This window comes from Erythrolamprus reginae, chromosome 11 (assembly GCF_031021105.1).
Source record: "Erythrolamprus reginae isolate rEryReg1 chromosome 11, rEryReg1.hap1, whole genome shotgun sequence".
NCBI classification, from domain to species: domain Eukaryota; kingdom Metazoa; phylum Chordata; class Lepidosauria; order Squamata; family Dipsadidae; genus Erythrolamprus; species Erythrolamprus reginae.
The window spans coordinates 1,580,743-1,601,944 of NC_091960.1; the positions used below are offsets into that span (position 1 = coordinate 1,580,743).

Here is a 21,202-nt window from a genome sequence, read left to right on the forward strand (position 1 = left end):
TCGCGGGCAGAAGAGCCGGTGCTCGCGCCTCCGCCCGCCCGCCCGGCACAGCAGCCCCGGAGAGGAGGAGGAGGAGGGGACCCCTACCCACTGGGGACCCCAACTGCTAAAGGGAAGGAGGGGGGGACGCCCCAGGCAAAGGAAACCAGACCCGACCTCTGCTTTCTGCAGGTATTCCAGCCCTGCTGCCAAGCTGCTAGACCTCAGTGAGGAGCTCTTTCCCTGCTAGGTCTTTCCTGGCAAGCGGCCCCCTACCATTTCTTTTGCATTTCTCCAGCTGGGACCTTCCAGCCGCTCTCCTCTGGACCAGAGAAGCTGCCCCTTCCAAATTCCTGGCCAAGGGTGGTCTCGCCCCCCCTAACTCCTCGGGGGCCCCCACCCCTTGTGCCAATGTGCCCCACCCGGACCCCCGCCCTGCCCCGCCACTGCAGCAACCTCACCACCCTTCAGACGGACAGCAACCCCACCCTGAGCTCCTTCATGTTTGCGGCCGGAGTGGTGGGCAACTTGGCAGCCTTGGCCATCCTGGGCGTCCACCGCCAAGACCGGCGGGCCAAGACCTCCTCCTTCTGCATCCTGGTGACCGGGTTGGTGGTGACGGACCTGGCGGGCACCTGCGTGGTCTCCCCGGTGGTCTTCCTGGCCTACTCCTCCAACTCCACCCTGGTGGGCCTGGTGGGCGACCGCGACTGGCTGTGCAACTTCTTCGCCTTCTCCATGATGTACTTCAGCCTGGCTGCCATGTTCCTCCTCTGCGCCATGGCGGTGGAGCGGTGCCTGGCCATCAGCTACCCCTACTACTACTCCCAGCACCGGGTCCGGCGTTGGGTCAAGCTCTGCCTGCCCCTCACCTACACCTTCAGCGGCCTCTTCTGCGCCCTGCCCTTCCTCAAGGTATTTTCATTTTTTATTATTCTTATTAGTTTAGTTTAGTTTTATTGGATTTATGTGCCGCCCCTCTGCGAAAACTCGGGGCGGCTAACAACAATCATAAACAATGTACAATAAAATCCAATACTAAAAGCAAACATCATTATGTTTCTATGTTTATGTTTCTATTTGGAAGGGAGGGAGGGAGGAATTTAGGGAGAGAGAGAAAAAGAGAGACCCAGAGGAAGGAAGGGAAGAAGGAAGGAAGGAAGGAAGGAATTTAGGGAGAGAGAGAAAAAGAGAGACCCAGAGGAAGGAAGGGAAGAAGGAAGGAAGGAAGGAAGGAATTTAGGGAGAGAGAGAAAAAGAGAGACCCAGAGGAAGGAAGGGAAGAAGGAAGAAAGGAAGGAAGGAATTTAGGGAGAGAGAGAAAAAGAGAGACCCAGAGGAAGGAAGGGAAGAAGGAAGGAAGGAAGGAAGGAATTTAGGGAGAGGGAGAAAAAGAGGGACCCAGAGGAGGGAAGGGAAGGAGGGAGGGAGGAAGGAAGGAAGGAAGGAAGGAGAGAGGGAGGAGAGAGAAACAAAGAAGGAAATAGGAGAAGGGCAGACTAGATGGACCAGGAGGTCTTTCTCTGCCGTCAATCTTCTACGTTTTCTCTGTTTTCCAAGGTGGGCAAGTTCAAGCAGTATTGTCCGGGCACCTGGTGCTTCGTGCAGATGGACAAAGACATGGTGGCCGACTACATAGATGTGGCCTTCTCCTTGTCCTATGCCACCGTCATGGCTCTGCTCATTGCCGCCATCTTCCTCTGCAACGGGCTGGTCATCGTCAGCCTTTGCCAGATGTACCGGAAGCAGAGGCACCGCCGACGGGGGTCCCTGGGGCCCGGCCAGAGCCGGAAGAAGGCCTGGTTCAGCCGAGGGGAGGAAGAGGTGGACTACCTGGTCTTGCTCGCACTCATGACCGTCATCTTCGTCATCTGCACCCTGCCCCTCACGGTAGGTGCGGCGTCCACCCCCCTCCCGGCCCCATGGGAGGGCGAAACGTCGAGGGTGGGTGGGGAGCTGCCTTGGGGCCACAGCTGGGTTGGGTGGGAGATTCCTGGGACAAGGGAGTGCGTTGGGTATCAGGCAAGAAACCAGGAAACTGGGAGTTCTAGTTCTGCTGGAGGTGCAAAGCCAGTCACTTTCTTTCGGACCCTAGAACGGAGGTAATGGCAAACACACTTGCGACAAAGCTTAGCAAGAAATTGCAGGGGTTGTCCATGCTGGCTAGGGAATTCTGGGAATTGAAGTCCACCCCTCTTCCAGACATTTCTAAGCTAAGGAATGGTGGCACCTTCTTTTTCTTCCTTTCCTCTCTTCCTTTCCCTTTCTGCACTATCTTTCAATCCTTCCTTCCTACCTCCCTTTCTTCCTTCCTTCCCTCCCTTCTGTTTCTTTCTTCCTTCTTTCCCTCCCTTCCTCCTTCCTTCCTTCTTTTCCTTCCCTCCCTCTCCTTTCCTTCCTTCCATCCCTTCTGTTTCTTCCTTCCTTCTTTCCCATCCTCCTTCCTCCCTCCCTTCTTTCCTTCCTTCCCTTCCTTCCTTCTTTCCTTTCCTCCCTCCTCCCTTCCTTCCCTCCCTTCCGTTTCTTTGTTCCTTCTCTTCCTCCCTCCCTTCTTTCCTTCCGTCCCTCTTCCCTCCCTCTTCCTCCCTCCCTTCCTTCTTTCCTTCCTTCCCTCCTTTCTTTCCTTCCCTCGCTTCCATTTCTTCCTTCCTTTTTCCCTCCCTCCTTCCTACCTTCCATCCTTCCTTCCCTTCCTTCCTTCCCTCCCTCCTCCCTTTCCTTCCTTCCTTCCCTCCCTCCTTCCCTCCCTCCTCCCTTCCTTTCCTTCCTTCCTTCGAAATCTTCCACAAGCCCATAAACCCAAGGCCCGCTCATCCTATCTTATTTGATTTATTTATTTTATTGGATTTATAAGCCTCCTAACCCGACGGACTCTGGGCGGCGTATATAATAAAACAATTTACTACAATTAAAATCCCAATTCAAAACATTCCTCCCATTCTTGCTGAACGTCCCGTCCCGTGTGTCGTCCCCCCCCCCGTCCCCCCCCCCAGAGCTGGCATTGTGGTGGAGAGACCATGGGAGAAAAATAATGGTTTTATCAGCCAGGGAGCGGATCCCCCTCCTCCTTCTCGGGGAATTTCTTCACCAGGGCCATTATCAGAAGAGTCCAGCCATTTATAACCCGTCCTTGCTCTGGTTTTCCTTTGATGCTATCTCTCTCTCTCTCCCCCCCTCCTGTTTTGAAGTCTATAATCCCCCAAAATCAGGGTGGAGAGAACTGGACAATCGGCATTCCTCCTTCTCCCAAGAGCTGGTCTGAGCCCTTTCCAGAAGCGCATAAAGGGCGCATGTCCCCTCTTCCCGGGCTGTCGTGAAATGGGAAATATTTCCCCTGTTCGAAGCATCCCTAAGGGGTCTTTTGCAGGTGGAAGGTTTAAGGTGGAGCGGGGTTCGTTAAAAGAGAATTTTTTTAAAGAGCAAAGTGTTTTCAAGGCATGAATTTTAACTCTGGGATGGGGGAAGGTGTAGATCTTATCCAACGTTTGCGCTCGGTGGATTAAAAACGGCGGGAAGTGATTTGAAAATAAATGAATTAATTAATTAAAAACAGGGGGGAAACTCACTTGAACCAATGTCTCACTTGACAACAGAAATTTCGAGCCCGGTTGTGTTTGTAAGTCAAGGACTATTTATATCTATGCGTATACAATGGTACCTCTACCTACGAACGCCTCTACTTACGAACTTTTCTAGATAAGAACCAGGTGTCCAATATTTTTTGCCTCTTCTCAAGAACCTTTTTCCACTTACAAACCCGAGCCTCCGAAACTGTAACCAGAAAAGGCAGAGAGAAGCCTCCGTGGGGCCTCTCTAGGAATCTCCTGGGAGGAAACAGGGCCAGAAAAAGCGGGGAGAAGCCTCCGTGGGGCCTCTCTGGGAATAGAAACATAGAAACATAGAAGTCTGACGGCAGGAAAAGACCTCATGGTCCATCTAGTCTGCCCTTATACTATTTTTTGTATTTTATCTTACAATGGATATATGTTTATCCCAGGCATGTTTAAATTCAGTTACTGTGGATTTATCTACCACAGTAATCTCCTGGGAGGAAACAGGGCCAGAAAAAGCGGGGAGAAGCCTCCGTGGGGCCTCTCTGGGAATCTCCTGGGAGGAAACAGGGCCAGAAAAAGCGGGGAGAAGCCTCCATGGGGCCTCTCTGGGAATCTCCTGGGAGGAAACAGGGCCAGAAAAAGCGGGGAGAAGCCTCCGTGGGGCCTCTCTGGGAATCTCCTGGGAGGAAACAGGGTGTCCACCCTTTCTGTGGTTTCCCCAATCGCACACATTATTTGCTTTTACATTGATGGGAAAAATTGCTTCTTCTTACAAACTTTTCTACTTAAGAACCTGGTCACGGCACGAATTAAGTTCATAAGTAGAAATAGCACTTCTACTTATTAAATGCTTATGCTATGCATCTCGCTATCCTAAGCGACCCTTTATAGAGATATAAATATCTATTCCCGAATATAGCTTGGGAAGCCTCCTCCTATCTTGGACACGCACATCCTTGTCTAGGGCCACATCTGTCCTTCAACCGCTGCTGCTGACACGCCATGTTGTCTGCAATGAAAAAGAGGCTCTTTATAATCTGAATTTTCCTGCTTTCTCTTTGTCCTCCCACCCCCCAACATGGGGTGGGGGGTTTCCTGCTGCCCCTGGTCTGATTTATGTGGGTCAGTTGTCAGCAATTTTTCCTCGGCAAGGCAGGTGTCCTTGTCTTATATCTCCTCCCCCTCCCAAAGTCCATCAGCTGAGGTTGTGAAAATACACATGTACTTAGCAGGGGGTTTTTTTTGCAGCAACCTTTGGGGTTCCATCCCCCCTTTCCTCCAGTTTTGGCTAAAGTCCAATTGCTTGTCTTGATTAAAAGAGGGGACAATTCTGGAGAGAGGAGACAAAATGCTCAGAAATAAGCCAGAAAAATTAAAAGATATGAACCTTTCTCTTTTTCACGTCTTCCTTTCTCTCTCTCTCTCTCTTTCTTTCTTTCTTTCTTCTTCCCTCCCTCCCTTTCCTTCCTTCCTTCTCTCTCGCCCCCACTCTCGCCTGTTTATAGCCTTCGGAATGGAGTTATTTATTCATTTAGAGCCAAGTTCCTCAACCTTGTTTGTGAGTGACAGAGGGAAAGTTTGGTAGGGAAGGTTTGCCTATTTGCTGATGACTCTAAAGTGTGCAATAGGGTTGATATTCCTGGAGGCTTCTGTAATATGGCAAATGATTTAGCTTCATTAGATAAGTGGTCAAAGCAATGGAAACTGCAGTTTAATGTTTCCAAATGTAAAATAATGCACTTGGGGAAAAGGAATCCTCAATCTGAGTATTGTATTGGCAGTTCTGTGTTAGCAAAAACTTCAGAAGAGAAGGATTTAGGGGTAGTGATTTCTGACAGTCTCAAAATGGGTGAGCAGTGCGGTCAGGTGATAGGGAAACAGAGTAGAAGGCTTGGCTGCATAGCTAGAGGTATAACAAGCAGGAAGAGGGAGATTGTGATCCCCTTATATAGAGTGCTGGTGAGACGCCATTGGGAATAATACTGTGTCCAGTTCTGGAGACCTCCCCTACAAAAAGATATTGATAAAATTGAACAGGTCCAAAGACAGGCTACAAAAAAGGTGGAAGGTCTGAAGCATAAAACCTATCAGGAAAGACTTCATGAACACCATCTGTGTATAGGCTGGACGACAGAAGGGAAAGGGTCGAAACATTTAAATATATTAAAGGGTTAAATAAGGTTCAGGAGGGAAGTGTTTTTAATAGGGAAGTGAACCCAAGAACAAGGGGACACAATCTGAGGTCAGTTGGGGGAAAGATCAGAAGCAATGTGAGAACATATTATTTGACTGAAAGATGAGTAGATGCTTGGAACAAACTTCCAGCAGATGTGGTTGGTAAATGTAAACATGCCTGGGATAAACACAGATCCATCCTAAGATAAAATACAGTTAATAGTATAAGGGCAGACGAGATGGACCAGGAGGTCTTTTTCTGCCGTCAATCTTCTATGTTTATATGGTGCTCATAACAATGCTGTTCTCGCATGGAACAGTCACTAAATGAACCGTTGTAAGCCAAGGACTAATTCTATGGTTTTGGTGAGAAATCCTTGGCAAAGAATGTTTTCCCCAGTTTTGAAGACGGAAAGCCCCCCGTGCTGCCTTATGAAATGACCATCCCCTCGGTGACTTGGCCCTTCTCGTTAACAGCCACTCTCCCGTCCTCCGTTCCATTAAAATTAATGCTCGGAAGGGCTTTGCCATCAAATCAACAGGATGGAAAAACCAGAACGTGTGTGAGAAAGCTGCAAATTAAAGGGGGAAGTGGAAGCAACGCGAACTGTTTCATCTTAATGTCAATCAGGAAGCTTGACAACCGGGAAGGCCAAAGCCTTACACAAAAACGGGCATTTTTGCGCAATGTGGCTCAGTTGTCAAACAAGCACAAGAGGAACAATTGTGTGTGGGAATCGAAACCACGAGGCTTAATGCGGGTGTTTGCAGATGGGGGGTCAAAAAGCCAAGATGAATAGGATAGAGTAGAGTAAATAGAATAGAATAGAATAGAATAGAATTCTTTATTGGCCAAGTGTGATTGGCTAACATAAGGAATATGTCTTTGGTGCAAATGCTCTCAACTTACATAAAAGAAAATATAGACTTGTCAATCATAAGGTAGAATACTTTAGAATGGGATAGAATAGAATAGAACAGAACAGAAAAGAAGGGTGGCATATAAATCCGAATAAATAGAATAGAATAGAATAATAAAATAATAGTGAATAAATCGAAGAGAATAATAATATGAATAGAATATAGAAAATAGAGAATAGAATAATAAAATAATACAGAGTAATAATAATAATAATATAAATAGAAAACAAGATAGGATAGAATAGAATAGAATTCTTGGCCAAGGGTGATTGGACACACAAGGGATTTGTCTTGGTGCAGATGCTCTCAGTGTACATAAAAGAAAATATACATTGTAAAGAATCATGTGGTACAACACTTAATGATTGTCATAGGGGTCAAATAAGCAATGAAGAAACAATATTAATAGAAATCTTAGGATATAAGCAAAAAGTGACAGTCATACAGTCCTAAGTGGGAGGAAAAGGATGATAGGAATCATGAGAAAAAACTAGTAGAAATAGAAGTGCAGATTTAGTAGAAAGTCTGACAGTGTGGAGGGAATTATTTCTTTATCAGAGTGATGGTGTTTGGGGGAAACTGTCCTTGTGTCTAGTTGTCTTGGTGTGCAGGGCTCTGTAGCGACGTTTTGAGGGTAGGAGTTGAAACAGTTTACGTCCAGGATGTGAGGGGTCAGTAGATATTTTCCCCGCCCTCTTTTGGACTCGTGCAGTCTACAGGTCCTCAATGGAAGGCAGGTTGGCAGCCATTGTTTCTTCTGCAGTTCTGATTCTCCTCCGAAGTCTGTGTCGGTCTTGTTGGGTTGCAGAACCAAACCAGACAGTGATAGAGGTGCAGATGACGGACTCAATGATTCCTCTGTAGAACTGGATCATTAAACTAGACATACCCAAGTCCCGCAACCGTTCTTCATATGTTTCAACCTCCTAATCCTCTCGGTTGCTCTTCTCTCCACTCTTTCCAGAGTCTCAACATCTTTTTTACATCGTGGCAAGGAAAACTGGGTGCAGTATTCCAGGTGTGGCCTTACCAAGGCATCACTAACTAGTGACCCCGATTCTCTGCTTCCTAGCAGTTCAGGATTGCATGGGCCTTTTTGGCTGCCTCCAGACACTCCTGGCTCCTATTGAAGGGGTCGTCCACTAGGATTCCAAGGTCCCTCTCGCAGTCGAGCCAGGTCCCACCTAGTCTGTAGCCACGCATTGGGTTTCTCCTCTACATGGACTTTTGTTTTGTTAGAAAGGGCTCAGTTTTCCTTCCAGGCTATCGTATCCAAATGCCTGAATTTGCCCTCTTGCCATCCAATGCCAGGCAGTTCCAACCCGCCGCTCCTTAGGATCCGGCTAAAACAGGATGGTTGAAGGCTGTTGTACGTTACTGGTCCCGTCAGGGTGTGATAAGTTAGCACAAAAGGCTGTTTGGGTCAGGCTGTGTCAATAACTGAGAGGCCCGATTGACTGGATAAAGGGGCAAATACGACTTTTTCCAGGGGCAAACTTCCTGATTTAGAGGCTGGGGGCAAAGGTTTCGTTTTCAGGGGGTCTTTGGCAAAAACCCTCGGAAAGTTTGCTCCAAATTTGTTTGTTTGTTTGTTTTGTCAAATACATATTGGTGGTATACAAAGACATAATAATATTCATATACACAATGCTAGTAAGGGAGAAAGATTAGGACAGGGGACGGAAGGCACGCTGGTGCACTTATGCACGCCCCTTACTGACCTCTTAGGAATCGGGAGAGGTCAGCAGTGGACAGTCCAAAGGTAAAATTTTGGGGGTTAGGAGACGATACTACAGAGCCCAGCAGTGAGTTCCATGCATCAACTACTCGGTTACTAAAGTCATATTTCCTGCAGTCGAGTTTGGAGCGGTTTACTTTGAGTTTGTATCCGTTGTGTGCTCGTGTGTTGTTGTGGTTGGAGCTGAAGTAGGCACACTGGTGCACTTATACACCTCCCTTACTGACCTCTTAGGAATCGGGAGAGGTCAACAGTGGATAGTCTAAGGGTAAAGTTTTGGGGGATTAAGTGATGACACTACAGAGTCTGGCAGTGAGTTCCATGGATCAACTCCTCAGTTACTAATATTTCCGTCAATCCTATTTTCGAAACCAGGAGATGGGAGAAGAACCTCTCACGAACCAAACTGAATTGCAAGTTTTATTCCACTCCATAATTTGACGCCAGCCTACATGGTACCAGCTGAGGCCTTGTGCTTGCAAAACACCCGATGTTTTTGTGCCTTTTTTAAAATCACGGCCGGCCTTATCAGCTCATCTAGGGGTAGGGAGTGGCAGTGTTTCTAGGGCACCAAGTAAACGTGCCGCCCCCTTTTTACGGGGTTTTCCTTGCGGTGGGTTCAAACGCGGCCTTGGGCAGAGAATCGAGGCTGGGGTTTTTTTTAACGCCAAGTTTTCAGCTTAGAAAAAGCAGGCCAGCCTGTTTCGAATGCAGAGTAAAAAAAAAATCTTAGGAAAAAATACAGATACATATTTAAATACAATTTAAAATATTTGTTTCCTAAAAAATATTTAGGAAAAAATACAGATAGTTCTTGACTTACAACCATTCATTTAAAGTCCGTTCAAAGTTGAAAAAGTGACTTACGACCAGTCTTCACACTTACGACTGTCGCAGGATCCTCCCAGAATTCGAGGCGCTTGGTAATAGGCACGTGTTTACAAAAGTTGGCATGAAAACCTTTCCGACAAGCAAAGTCAGTGGGGGGAGCCAGATTCAATTAACGACCGCGGGATTCACTTAACAACTGAAATGACTCGCTCAACCTTGGCCCCCAAAAAAGGTCATAAAATCAGGCAGGATTTAACGACCTCCTTGGGAAGGTTTGCCTAATTGCCGATGACTCTAAAGTGTGCAATAGGGTTGGTCTTCCTGGAGGCATCTGTAATATGGCAAATGATTTAGCTTTACTAGATAAGTGGTCAAAGCAATGGAAACTGCAGTTTAATGTTTCCAAATGTAAGATAATGCACTTGGGGAAAAGGAATCCTCCATCTGAGTATTGCATTGGCAGTTCTGGGTTAGCAAAAACTTCAGAAGAGAAGGATTTAGGGGTAGTGATTTCTGACAATCTCAGAATGGGTGAACAGTGTGGTCGGGCAGTAGGAAAAGCAAGTAGGATGCTTGGCTGCATAACTAGAGGTATAACAAGCAGGAAGAGGGAGATTGTGATCCCGCTGTATAGAGCGCTGGTAAGATCCCATTTGGAATACTGTGTTCAGTTCGGGAGACCTCCCCAACAAAAAGATATTGATAAAATTGAACGGGTCCAAAGACGGGCTACAAAAAGGGTGGAAGGTCTTAAGCATAAAACATATCAGGAAAGACTTCATGAACTCAATCTGTCTAGTCTGGAGGACAGAAGGAAAAGGGGGGACATGATCGAAACATTTAAATATATTAAAGGGTTAAATAAGGTTCAGGAGGGAAGTGTTTTTAATAGGAAAGTGAACACAAGAACAAGGGGACACAATCTGAGGTTAGTTGGGGGAAAGATCAAAAGCAACGTGAGAAAATATTATTTGACTGAAAGAGGAGTAGATGCTTGGAACAAACTTCCAGCAGACGTGGTTGGTCAATCCACAGTCACTGAATTGAAACATGCCTGGGATAAACATATAGCCATTCTAAGATAAAATACAGGAAATAGCATAAGGGCAGACTAGATGGACCAGGAGGTCTTTTTCTGTCACCAATCTTCTATATTTCTATGTTTCCTTGTTTAGCAATGCAAATTTTGGGCCTGATGGAGGAAGGTTGTAAGTCGGGGATTATTTGCAAACTAGCCTTTGGGTCTTCTTAGCATTAGTGTACTGTTTTGAGAGGGGAGGGGTCCAAAAGAATCGGGGAGGGTGCTTCAATGGCCGTGATTCCCTGGGAAAAACAACCTGACCCCAAACGCTGCAGAGAGAGCTTGCAAAAAGGAAGCATGGAGCTGAAAAGCAATTAAGGCAGCAATTAACGCTCTGCAGAACAGGAAAAACCTCAGACTGGTCTCTGGAGAGCATGGCCTTGTGGTCTCAGGGAAGGTGGGAAAATTCTTCTAACTGCTGCCCGTCTCTCGCTCCCAGCTGTGGAAGATGGGCCAGGGAATCACGCCAGCACTAGGAAGGAGAGGTTTTCCATCTCCTTCCAAAGACGGGGTCCAAAGACAGGCTACAAAAATGGTGGAAGGTCTTAAAGATAAAACTGATCAGAAAAGACTTCATGAACTCCATCTGTAGAGTCTGGAGGACAGAAGGAAAAGTTGGGGGGACATGATCGAAACATTGAAATACATTAAAGGGTTAAATAAGATTCAGGAGGGAAGTGTTTTTAATAAGAAAGCAAACCCAAGAACAAGGGGGCACAATCTGAGATTAGATGGGGGAAAGATCAGAAGCAACCTGAGAAAATATTATTTGACTGAAAGAGTAGTAGATGCTTGGAACAAACTTCCAGCCCACGTGGTTGGTCAATCCATAGGAACTGAATTTAAAAATGCCTGGGATGAACATAGATCCATCCTAAGATAAAATACAGGGAATAGTATCAGGGCAGACTAGATGGACTAGAAGGTCTTTTTCTGCCGTACATCTTCTATGTTTCTATGTTTCATCTGAAAACTCAGCTGCAGTTGCTGGCAAATTGCTCTTTTTATTGTAAAAAGGGGGGGGGACATTATTGGATACCTGAGAAGGGTTGGGGAGGGGGCTTGCATTTTGCGGAGTCCCGTTTTCATTCCGCAGCGGTGGGATCGAATTTAATTGAGTCCCAACGCTGTTGGCCACTGGCCCAGGTTGATCCTCTTAAGACAAAATGCAGCCGTAGATTTAAAACAAGCCTGGCATCGACAGTCCGGTCGGCCATCGGCCAAAGGGTTTGAGACGAGCCTCTTGAATCTGGCGCCTCCAGAAGTGCTGAGACTCCAGCTCCCAAAATTCCCAGCCGGCCTGTTCCGGGGTCAATTACGGCCAGCATCTTCCTTTTCTTTGGAGAAAGATTTCTCAGCCACAGTGACTTTAAAGAGGGGTGGACTATAACTCCCAGATTCCCCAGTTAGCATGCTTTAAAAGAGGTGGACTACAACTCCCAGAATTCCCCATTTAATAATAATAATAATAATAATAATAATAATAATAATAATAATAATAATTTATTAGATTTGTATGCCGCCCCTTTCCGAAGACTTGGGGCGGCTCACAACAACGATAAAAACAATATTATACTGGCACAAATCTAATATTAAAAAAACCCCTAAAAACCTTATCATAATTAAGAACCAAACAGCACATACATACCAAACATAAATTATAATAAGCCTGGGGGAAAGGTGTCTCAGATCCCCCATGCCTGGTGGTATAGGTGGGTTTTAAGTAGTTTACGGAAGACAAGGAGGGTGGGAGCAGTTCTAATCTCCGGGGGGAGTTGATTCCAGAGGGCCGGGGCTGCCACAGAGAAGGCTCTTCCCCTGGGGCCCGCCAGATGACATTGTTTAGTCGACGGGACCTGGAGAAGGCCAACTCTGTGGGACCTTATTGGCCGCTGGGATTTAGCATGCTTTTAAAAAGGGGTGGACTACAACTCCCATATTTCCCCAGTTACCATGCTTTTAAAAAGGGATGGACTACAACTCCCAGAACCTCGGGGAGATGAAGTCCATCCCTTTTCTAGTTCATTTATCAATTTGGGGATTTCTGGGAATTGAAGCCCACCCAGCTTCAGAAAAACTCACCCTACACTGGATAGTTCCCACAATGGGACCTCCACCCTTTTCGGCTTCCAACTTCTGATTCATCTTGACAGCTTTCTCTTCCCAGAATATCCCCTTGGGGGGCAGACTCATAAAACGGGGACAATGAGTTTTGCAAGCCAGGGGGCTGGCCAGATCCGATGCACTCGAGTTCCCATCCTGTCGGCCGCTCCAACTTTTGGCTCGAGGGTCTTCTGCAATCTCTGAGTGGGAGCAAAGTTTAATCATTTTTCAACCGGCATCCCGAGAGGCCTTCTGTCTGCTAAGGCTCAGCTACTTCTGCAAGCAAAGCAAAGATTTTTTCTAAAAGAATCACATAATAAGGGGCCTTGGAAGGTCTTCTAGTCCAACCCTTTGTTCAAGCAGGATACAATTCAAAACAAATGGTTATCCAATCTCTTCTTAAAAACCTCCAGTGTTGGAGCAGCCATGTCTGGTGGCAAATAGTAATTAATAATAATAATTTATTAGACTTGTATGCCACCCCTCTCCAAAGACTCGGAGTGAGAACAGTGAGAACAATTAAATAGTTAATTGTTATCACTGTTAGGAAATTTCTCCTTAGTTCTAAGTGGCTTCTCTCCTTGTTTAGTTTCCACCCATTGCTTCTTGCCCTACCCTCAGGTGCTTTGGAGAATAGTCTGACTCTCTCTTCTTTGGGGCAACCCCTGAGATATTGCAACATTGCTATCATGTCTCCCCTGGTCCTTCTTTTCATTAAACCAGACATACCAAATATGTCTAATTTACAGAGTAATAGTTTCAGTGCTTCCTTTATTTCTTCAAGACTCCTCCAAGTTAGTAGTAGATCCTTGGAACAAACTTCCAGCAGACGTGGTTGGTAAATCCACAGTAACTGAATTTAAACATGCCTGGGATAAACATATATCCATTGTCCGTATCTCTTCTATGCCGGCAACAGCATCCTGCCTTAAGTGGTACCCAAAAAGATGAACATCACTGATATTATAATAATAATAATAATAATAATAATAATAATAATAATAACAACAACAACAACAACAACAGAGTTGGAAGGGACCTTGGAGGTCTTCTAGTCCAACCCTCTGCTTGGGTAGAAAAGCCTACACCACTTGGTTATCCAACATCTGCTTAAAAACTTCCAGTGTTGGAATATTCATAACTTCTGGAGGCAAGCCGCCCCGAGTTTTCGGAGAGGGGCGGCATATAAATCCAATAAATGAAATGAAAGCTGTTCCACTGGTTAATTGTTCTAACTTTCAGGAAATTTCTCCTTAGTTCTAAGTTGCTTCTCTCCTTGTTTTGTTTCCATCCATTGCTTCTTGTTCTGCCCTCAGCTGCTTTGGAGAATAGGTTGACTCCTTCTTCTTTGTGGCAACTCCTGAGATACTGGAAGGCTGCTATCTTGTCTCCCCTGGTCCTTCTTTTCATTAAATTGGACATGCCCAGTTCCTGCAACTGTTCTTCGCATGTTTCAGCCTCCAGTCTCCTAATCATCTTTGTCACTCTTCTCTGCAATTTTTCTAGAGTCTCAACATCCTTTTGGCATCATTGTGACCAAAATTGGATGCAGGATTCCAAGTGTGGCCTTACCAAGGCCTTATAAAGTGGTATTAACACTTCGCGTGATCTTGATTCCCGCCCTCTGTTAATGCAGCCTAGAACCGTGTTGGGTTTTTTTGGCAGCTGCAGTACAGAGTTACTTGTAAGATCTATTTCCAAAGATGCAATTTGTTTAGAAAGTGGCAAACCGGTTTTCCATTTTGAAGTTAACAGCTAACTAAATAGACTGTTTCTCTGCCCAGAATCAGATTGATATTTCATGGAAGGGAGAATTTGGATAAGTTTTATTAAAAAAACAACAACAAAAACCCAACAGCTCACACATTTTTTCCCCCGAAAAAACCAAGTGCTTACAAAAAGGCGTTTATAAAAACACAGCTGCAGCATTTGTAACGCAACCAAGAGTGAGTTTTCTTTCTTGGTTAGAGGAACTGGAAATGCTTCCTAAAGTGCTTTTTTATAAACTCGCATTCCGAAGAAATTGCGTTTCATCCAACAAAGATTTTAAACTGAACTCGGATTTAATTTTATCTGGGATCACAAGGCTGCAGGAGGATAGAGAGAATAGAGCGAGTATATCGATCGCATATGTATAGAAAATATACTGTGTTGTCTGTATGGATAGTCCTTGCTTCATTTTGTGATAGTTCGGAGTTACAACGGCACTGAAAAAAGTAATTTGTGACCATTGACCGTTGCAGCGTCCCCACAATCAACCATATTTATGACGGCCCCAGGATCCTGTGACCCCCTTTTACGACCTTGTGGGAAGCCAGGTCAATGGGGAGGCAAGATTCACTTAACAACCTTGTTACTAACTTAACAACTGTAGGGATTCACTTAACAACTGTAGGAAGCAAGGTCGTAAAATGGGGCAAAACTCACTTTAAGAAATGTCTCATTCAGAAACAGAAATTTTGGGCTTAATTGCGATCGTATGTTCAGAACTACCTGTATATAGACATAAAATCATATGTACATTGTTGTTGTTGTTATTATACATCACACAGTCCTAGGTGCTTGGGAAGTACCCAACTTGTTGTTGTTGTTGTTATTATTATTATTATTATTATTATTATTATTATTATTATTATTATTACAAAAAACAGTAACACACAGCAAATGAGATTTATATGCCGGATTTCATATTACAATATCACAAATCGAACACTTCCCAAGCATTTAGGACTTCTTTCTTTCTTTCTTTCTTTCTTTCCTTCTTTCCTTCTTTCTTTCCTTCTTTCTTTCCTTCTTTCTTTCTTTCTTTCCTTCTTTCTTTCCTTCTTTCTTTCTTTCTTTCCTTCTTTCTTTCCTTCTTTCTTTCTTTCCTTCTTTCTTTCCTTCTTTCTTTCTTTCCTTCTTTCTTCTTCTTTTTCCTTCTCTTCCTCTTCCTTTTCTTTTTATTATTATTACCACTAGTACTATCATCATCATCATCATCATCATCATCAAAGTATGAGAACTGTCTAAAGAATTTAGGTCACTTGGGAAGCAATATAACAATCCTCAAACTTTCCATTCACTGAACCGGGAATTTCTGTAAATCCTTTAATTCTTTTCTTTGTTCGGCTGGTTCTGAGTCTCCTTTTACCTGATCAAAGGTTTCTCCAACTGGGTAAAAAACTCGGTGAAGTTTCTTCTGTAGTTAAACATCTGCCGAAAATAAATATTCCTTGGGGTTTTCTTTTATTTTAAGGTTCAGCCATTTGTTTTTTAAAAGAAAAAGAGTTTTTTCATTCTGACAGACACAAGCTAAAAATATAGATCCACGTTTATAAATACAAGCGCTGCTTCAAAAGCCATCCCACTTGTAAATTTCCACCTCCGTTAAAAAAGCCTGGCTTTTAATCTCTGCATCCTGGGCGCGGATCTAATTTTTATTGGGCACCGAAATTTCCATCGCTAAGCAAAGGGACGGCTGTAAGTTGCACCCAATTTTAGAAGCTTTGGGCCGCAGTTGTTCAATTGTTAAGTCAATCACTGCAGCTGTGAAATAAATTATTTTATTATATATTTATTAGATTTGTAGGAGGTCCTTTTCCGTGCGGACTCAGGGTGCAGTCCACGAGGAGGCCCCGCCCAGAGGAAGTCGCTAGGAAATCATGGAGTCGCTCAGCAAATCCGGCTTCGCTGAAAGAAAGCTCGAAGGCCCCCAAGGATCCCATAGTCTTCCTCCTTCCCTTCCCTTTTCTCCCTTCTCTTCCATACTGTGCATCCCATTCTCTTCTAGCACTGATGACGCTACCTAGTAAGGTCGTGAAATGTCTACAAGGGTGCAGCCCCACCCAGAGAGCATCAAGTCTTCCTGCTCCTTAAGAACCTGAGAAGAGCCCTGCTGGATCGGGCCAAAGCCCATGGAGTCCAGCATTCTGTGTCCCACAGTGGCCCACCACCAATTGTCCATGGGAATCTTGAGTAGAAAGAGAAGGCAAGACCCTCCCTTTCCCTGGACCCCCAACAAATGGGACCCAAGGGAACCCTGACTGCCTCAACCAACATAGAGGGGTAACTTGGACATCTGTTTCAATACCCTCTCTATCCATCCATCCATCCATCCATATACCATCCATCCATCTCTTTCCTTCCTTGGTGGGTCAAATGTGGACCCAGATTGTTGGGGGGCAAATATGCTGGTTCTGTAAACCGCTGAGAGAGCTGTGAAAGCACTATGAAGCGGTATATAAGTCTAAATGCTAAATTATATTGCTACTATCCTTCCTTCCTTCCTTCCTTCCTTCCATCCATCCCTAATTCTACTCACTGCCAGAAGTTCAATTCTCACCAGGCTCCAGGTCGACTCAGCCTTCTGTCCTTCTTTGGTGGGTCAAATGTGGACCCAGATTGTTGGGGGCAAATATGCTGGTTCTGTAAACCGCTGAGAGCTGTGAAAGCACTATAAAGCGGTATATAAGTCTAAATGCTAAATGATATTGCTATTATCCTTCCTTCCTTCCTTCCTTCCTTCCTTCCCTCCTTCCGAGGTGGGTCAAATGGGGACCCAGATTGTTGGGGGCGAGAGGCTGGTTCTGTCAACCGCTTAGAGAGGGCTGTCAAAGCGCTATGAAGCGGTCTATAAATCAAAGTGCTGTAAATGCTATTATGGATTTTTTTTTTCTTCTTTCCTCCAACCCTAACTTTCCCCTTGAGTCCGCCCGTTGCTCAATTCCCACTTCCCCTTTTTTTTTCTCAGGACTTTTTGCAATCAACCGAGTTGAGAGGTCAACATTGCTCTCAATTTTCTGGAAGGGAAAAAGAAAATACCCAAATATTCTGCTATTTATTCGGGGGAAGCAATTAGGACAAAAATAGAAACCAGGCTGGAGACCCATCGCTGGGACAGGTCATGTGTGTATCATAAATAACCTGGACTCCATCCTCAGTTTCTTCACATAATTTTAAATTCAGGAATCCAAATCCCTCCCCTCCTGTCCAGGAAGCTGAAATGGGGTTGTCTTTGGGTCAGTCTGATCCATGGCACAGGATTTGTTGTGGCCCGCTCACATCCTGAGCAATTAGTGATGGACCCAGAGGAGGCAGAGACAGTGGAGGCGTGGTAGACCGAGACTGACAGCCAAGAGGACGTGGTGTCAGAGTCTGAAGAGCAACCAGGGCCTTCTCCACCTCCTGAGATGAGTGACTCAAGAGAAGAGGAGGAGTCTCTTCTGGATGCTAGGGTGCGCAGGGCCTGTAGGAGGCAAGAGTGGTTACTCAGGAGGAGGTTTTTATTATTAGGTGGTTATTGTTGTTGTTGTTGTTATTATTATTATTATTATTATTATTATTACTAGCTTGCTAACCCTTTGCTTCCCGTTGCCCTCTAGATCCGAGCCTACATCGGTGGCATCGATCCGGACCACAGTGAGGCAGCCGATATGGTAGCTTTCCGCCTGAGTGCTCTCAACCCCATCGTGGACCCCTGGCTCTTCATTCTCTTCCGGCACGCCGTCTTCCGCAGCCTTCACCGTTTCTTCTGCTACCAGCTCAGCTGGCCTTGCTGGTTTCGGACACCCAAAGGGACGGCTGCACTCAGGATTCAGGACAGCCTGCCCTGCCAAGCCCAGTCGGTCTGCTGAGAAGTCCCCTGCGCAGACTTTGGGATTTGGGGCTCCTTGGCAGGGTGGAAGGGGGCAAGCGGGGAGGGCCTGGGAATCTGGGTTGGAAGGCCCACCACCACCACCACCATCCCCGAGAATCGACAAAAGGACCGTTTCCTTGGAAAGGGGTAACAAGAGTTGGAAGGGACCTTGGAGGCCTTCTAGACCAACCCGGGTTAAGAAAAGTTGAGTGCATCTGGTAAGGGTTGAGGTGAAGGAGAAGGGAAGGTCCATTCTGCCTCCAAGTTGGCTAAATTGGAGGAAGGGGCTGGGAGAAACACAACCTGGGGTTTATTGGTACCTGTCGGGCTTCAACGCCTTTCTCTGACTTCAGGTGTGAGCAGTGCTGTCTTACAAAATGAAATTCAGTGGTGAAAAAAGTCAGGTTCTACATTTAGGCAAGAAAAACAAAACGCACAGGTACAGTATAGGTGGTGCATTGCTCAACAGTAGCAATGGGATCTTGGAGTCCTAGAGGACAACCATTTAAATATGTGCAGCAGCTGCCAAAAAAGCCAACACAGTTCAAGGCTGCATTAACAGAGGGAGAGAATCAAGATCTCGTGAACTGTTAATATCACTTTACAAGGCTTTGGTAAGGCCACACATGGAATCCTGCACTCAGTTTTGGTCACCACGATGCAAAAAGGATGTTGAGACTCTAGAAAGAGTGCAGAGAAGAGCGACAAAGATAATTAGGGGACTGGAGGCTAAAACATAGGAAGAACGGTTGCAGGAACTGGGCATGTCCAATTTAATGAAAAGAAGGTCCAGGGGAGACATGATAGCAGCCTTCCAATATCTCAGGGGTTGCCCCAAAGAAGAAAGAGTCAGGCTATTCTCTCCAAAGCACCTGAGCATAGAACAAGAAGCAATGGGTGGAAACTAAGCAAGGAGAGAAGTAACTTAGAACTAAGGAGACATTTCCTGACAGTCAGAACAATTAACCAGTGGAACAGCTTGCCTCCAGAAGTTGTGAATGCTCCAACACTGGAAGTTTTTAAGCAGAAGTTGGATGACCATTTGTTTGGAGTGGTGGAGGGTTTCCTGCCCAAGCAGGGGGTTGGACTAGAAGACCTCCAAGGTCCCTTCCAACTCTGTTGTTATTATTATTATCATATCAGTGATGTTCATCTTTTTGGGTACCACTTAAGGCAGGATGCTGTTGCCGGCATGGAAGAGATACGGAAAACCTGGACGAGTCTTGAAGAAATAAAGGAAGCATTGAAAATAAACCTTCATCTCTTCCATCTAAACTCTTAACTTATTTCTTAGACTTTATTATTTTTTTTAACCCCTGTGGTCTTCAGATGCTCAGCGGCCCCTCTGCCCTGAGAAATGCTGCCACTCTACGCCACACCATAACCTCCACTAGGGAAACTGCAAAAAAAGAATGGTTTGACTAGTTGGCGATGCTTCTATTCTGGCTTCCAAATCCGTTTAACTTCTCCCAAAGGAATTTGGCCAGATCTATGTTGCTTCCATTTATTTTTATTTGATTTTATTTCTTTGGCCCGACATCATTTTTTTCCCCATTTCAAATAGGATTGTGGGGGGTTTTTTGGAGGGAGGGGAAAGAGACCAAAACATGACTGGTTTAAAAAAAAAAGAAAAATTGAATGTTTTGTGGAAGATTTAAGATTCTTTGGGGATTAAGTGGATTATTTACAAGGGTTAGGGGCCCAGGGCAACCACTTTGCTGGCTTAACGCCTCATCCTTTCACTCATGTCCCCTGTTTAAAATTCTTTCTCATCCCTAGAAAATCCGGAACTGAAAGGAAAAAGCAGACGGAAGAATGTTGCCTTGTGATTCAGTCTTCTGTGGCTCAGAAATCAGGACGTTGGTAGCACTTTTTCCAGCTAACAAAAGTTTAATAGAAGGCAGAAGTGGAACATTCTGACTTTGAATAAATTTTCTTAGCTGGGAAAGATGCCACCAGGTTCGTCCTGGTTCTCTGAACGTACTGTGTCCAGTTCTGGAGACCTCACCTACAAAAAGATATGGATCAAAATTGAACGGGTCCAAAGACAGGCTACAAAAATGGTGGAAAGTTTCAAGCATAAAACCTATCAGGAAAGACTTCATGAACTCCATCTGTCTAGTCTGGAGGATAGAAGGGAAAGTGGGGACATGTTGGAAACATATAATACATTAAAGGGTTCAATAAGATTCAGGGGGGAAGTGTTTTTTAATAGGAAAGTGAACACAAGGATAAGGGGGCACAATTTGAGGTTAGCTGGGGGAAAGATCAGAAGCCACGGGAGAAAATATTACTTGACTAGTAGTAGTAGATGCTTGGAACAAACTCCCAGCAGACATGGTTGGTAAATCCATAGTCACTGAACGTAAACATGCCTGGGATAAACATAGATCCATCCTAAGATAAAGTACAGGAAATAGTATAAGAGCAGACTAGCTGGACCAGGTGGTCTTTTTCTGCCGTCAATCTTCTAGGTTTCTATGAAGCCCCGAAGGCAGATGGAGAACCCCTTCCCCCAAAATAAATGGCATGGCCTTCCCCTTAAGCCTGTCGGTGTCGGTCAATGGCCCCAGGGGGAGGAAGGCAATGTGGGTCTTTTCGTGCCAATGGAGGTTGAGTCACCCTCACGCCCGACTTTTCAAAGCCCTGGATGAAGGCTGTGCCGCCTCCTCTCTCCGTGGGCGTTTTTGAGCATCCCAGCCCTCCCGACGTGATTCTCTCCAATCCAGCGATGGAGGAAACTCCTGGATGTCAACAGGACTTCCTCTTCTGGCAGCCAAGGCGAGGCGTTTGAGCAACCCGTCCAGGGGCTTGCGACAGCTCTTGAACTCAAGTCAAGAAGGAAAGACGTGGGTGGGAGAACGGGAGCGCGACTTTATTATATACATTATTAGATGGAGGCCATTCCAGTCCGTTTGGCCTAGAAGGACACAATTGGCCACCCACTTGGGTGGTCCTTTCTTCCAGAGATTACGGAAGCAAAATCTTCGCTCTTGGAAGGAGCAACGCAAAAGTTCTGGATGGAGGTGACATGAGATGAAGAGTGCAGCAGAACCAAGGGAGAAACCTAGAGCTACATGGCCTTCAAACTGATAGGATAGAATAGAATAGAATAGAATAGAATTCTTTATTGGCCAAGTGTGATTGGACACACAAGGAATTTGTCTTTGGTGCAGATGCTCTCAGTGGACATAAAAGAAAAG

At 45.4% G+C, this 21,202-nt stretch overlaps 1 protein-coding gene across 1 annotated transcript; it reads left to right on the forward strand.

Moving 5' to 3' along the window:
- PTGIR (prostaglandin I2 receptor) lies at positions 1–19,236 on the forward strand. The gene is made up of 3 exons (XM_070764930.1): positions 1–894; positions 1,540–1,869; positions 17,746–19,236. The coding sequence occupies exons 1-3, from the start codon at positions 391–393 to the stop codon at positions 17,995–17,997; spliced, it is 1,086 nt and encodes a 361-aa protein (XP_070621031.1). The 5' UTR covers positions 1–390; the 3' UTR covers positions 17,998–19,236.
- Positions 19,237–21,202: the final 1,966 nt, after the last annotated feature.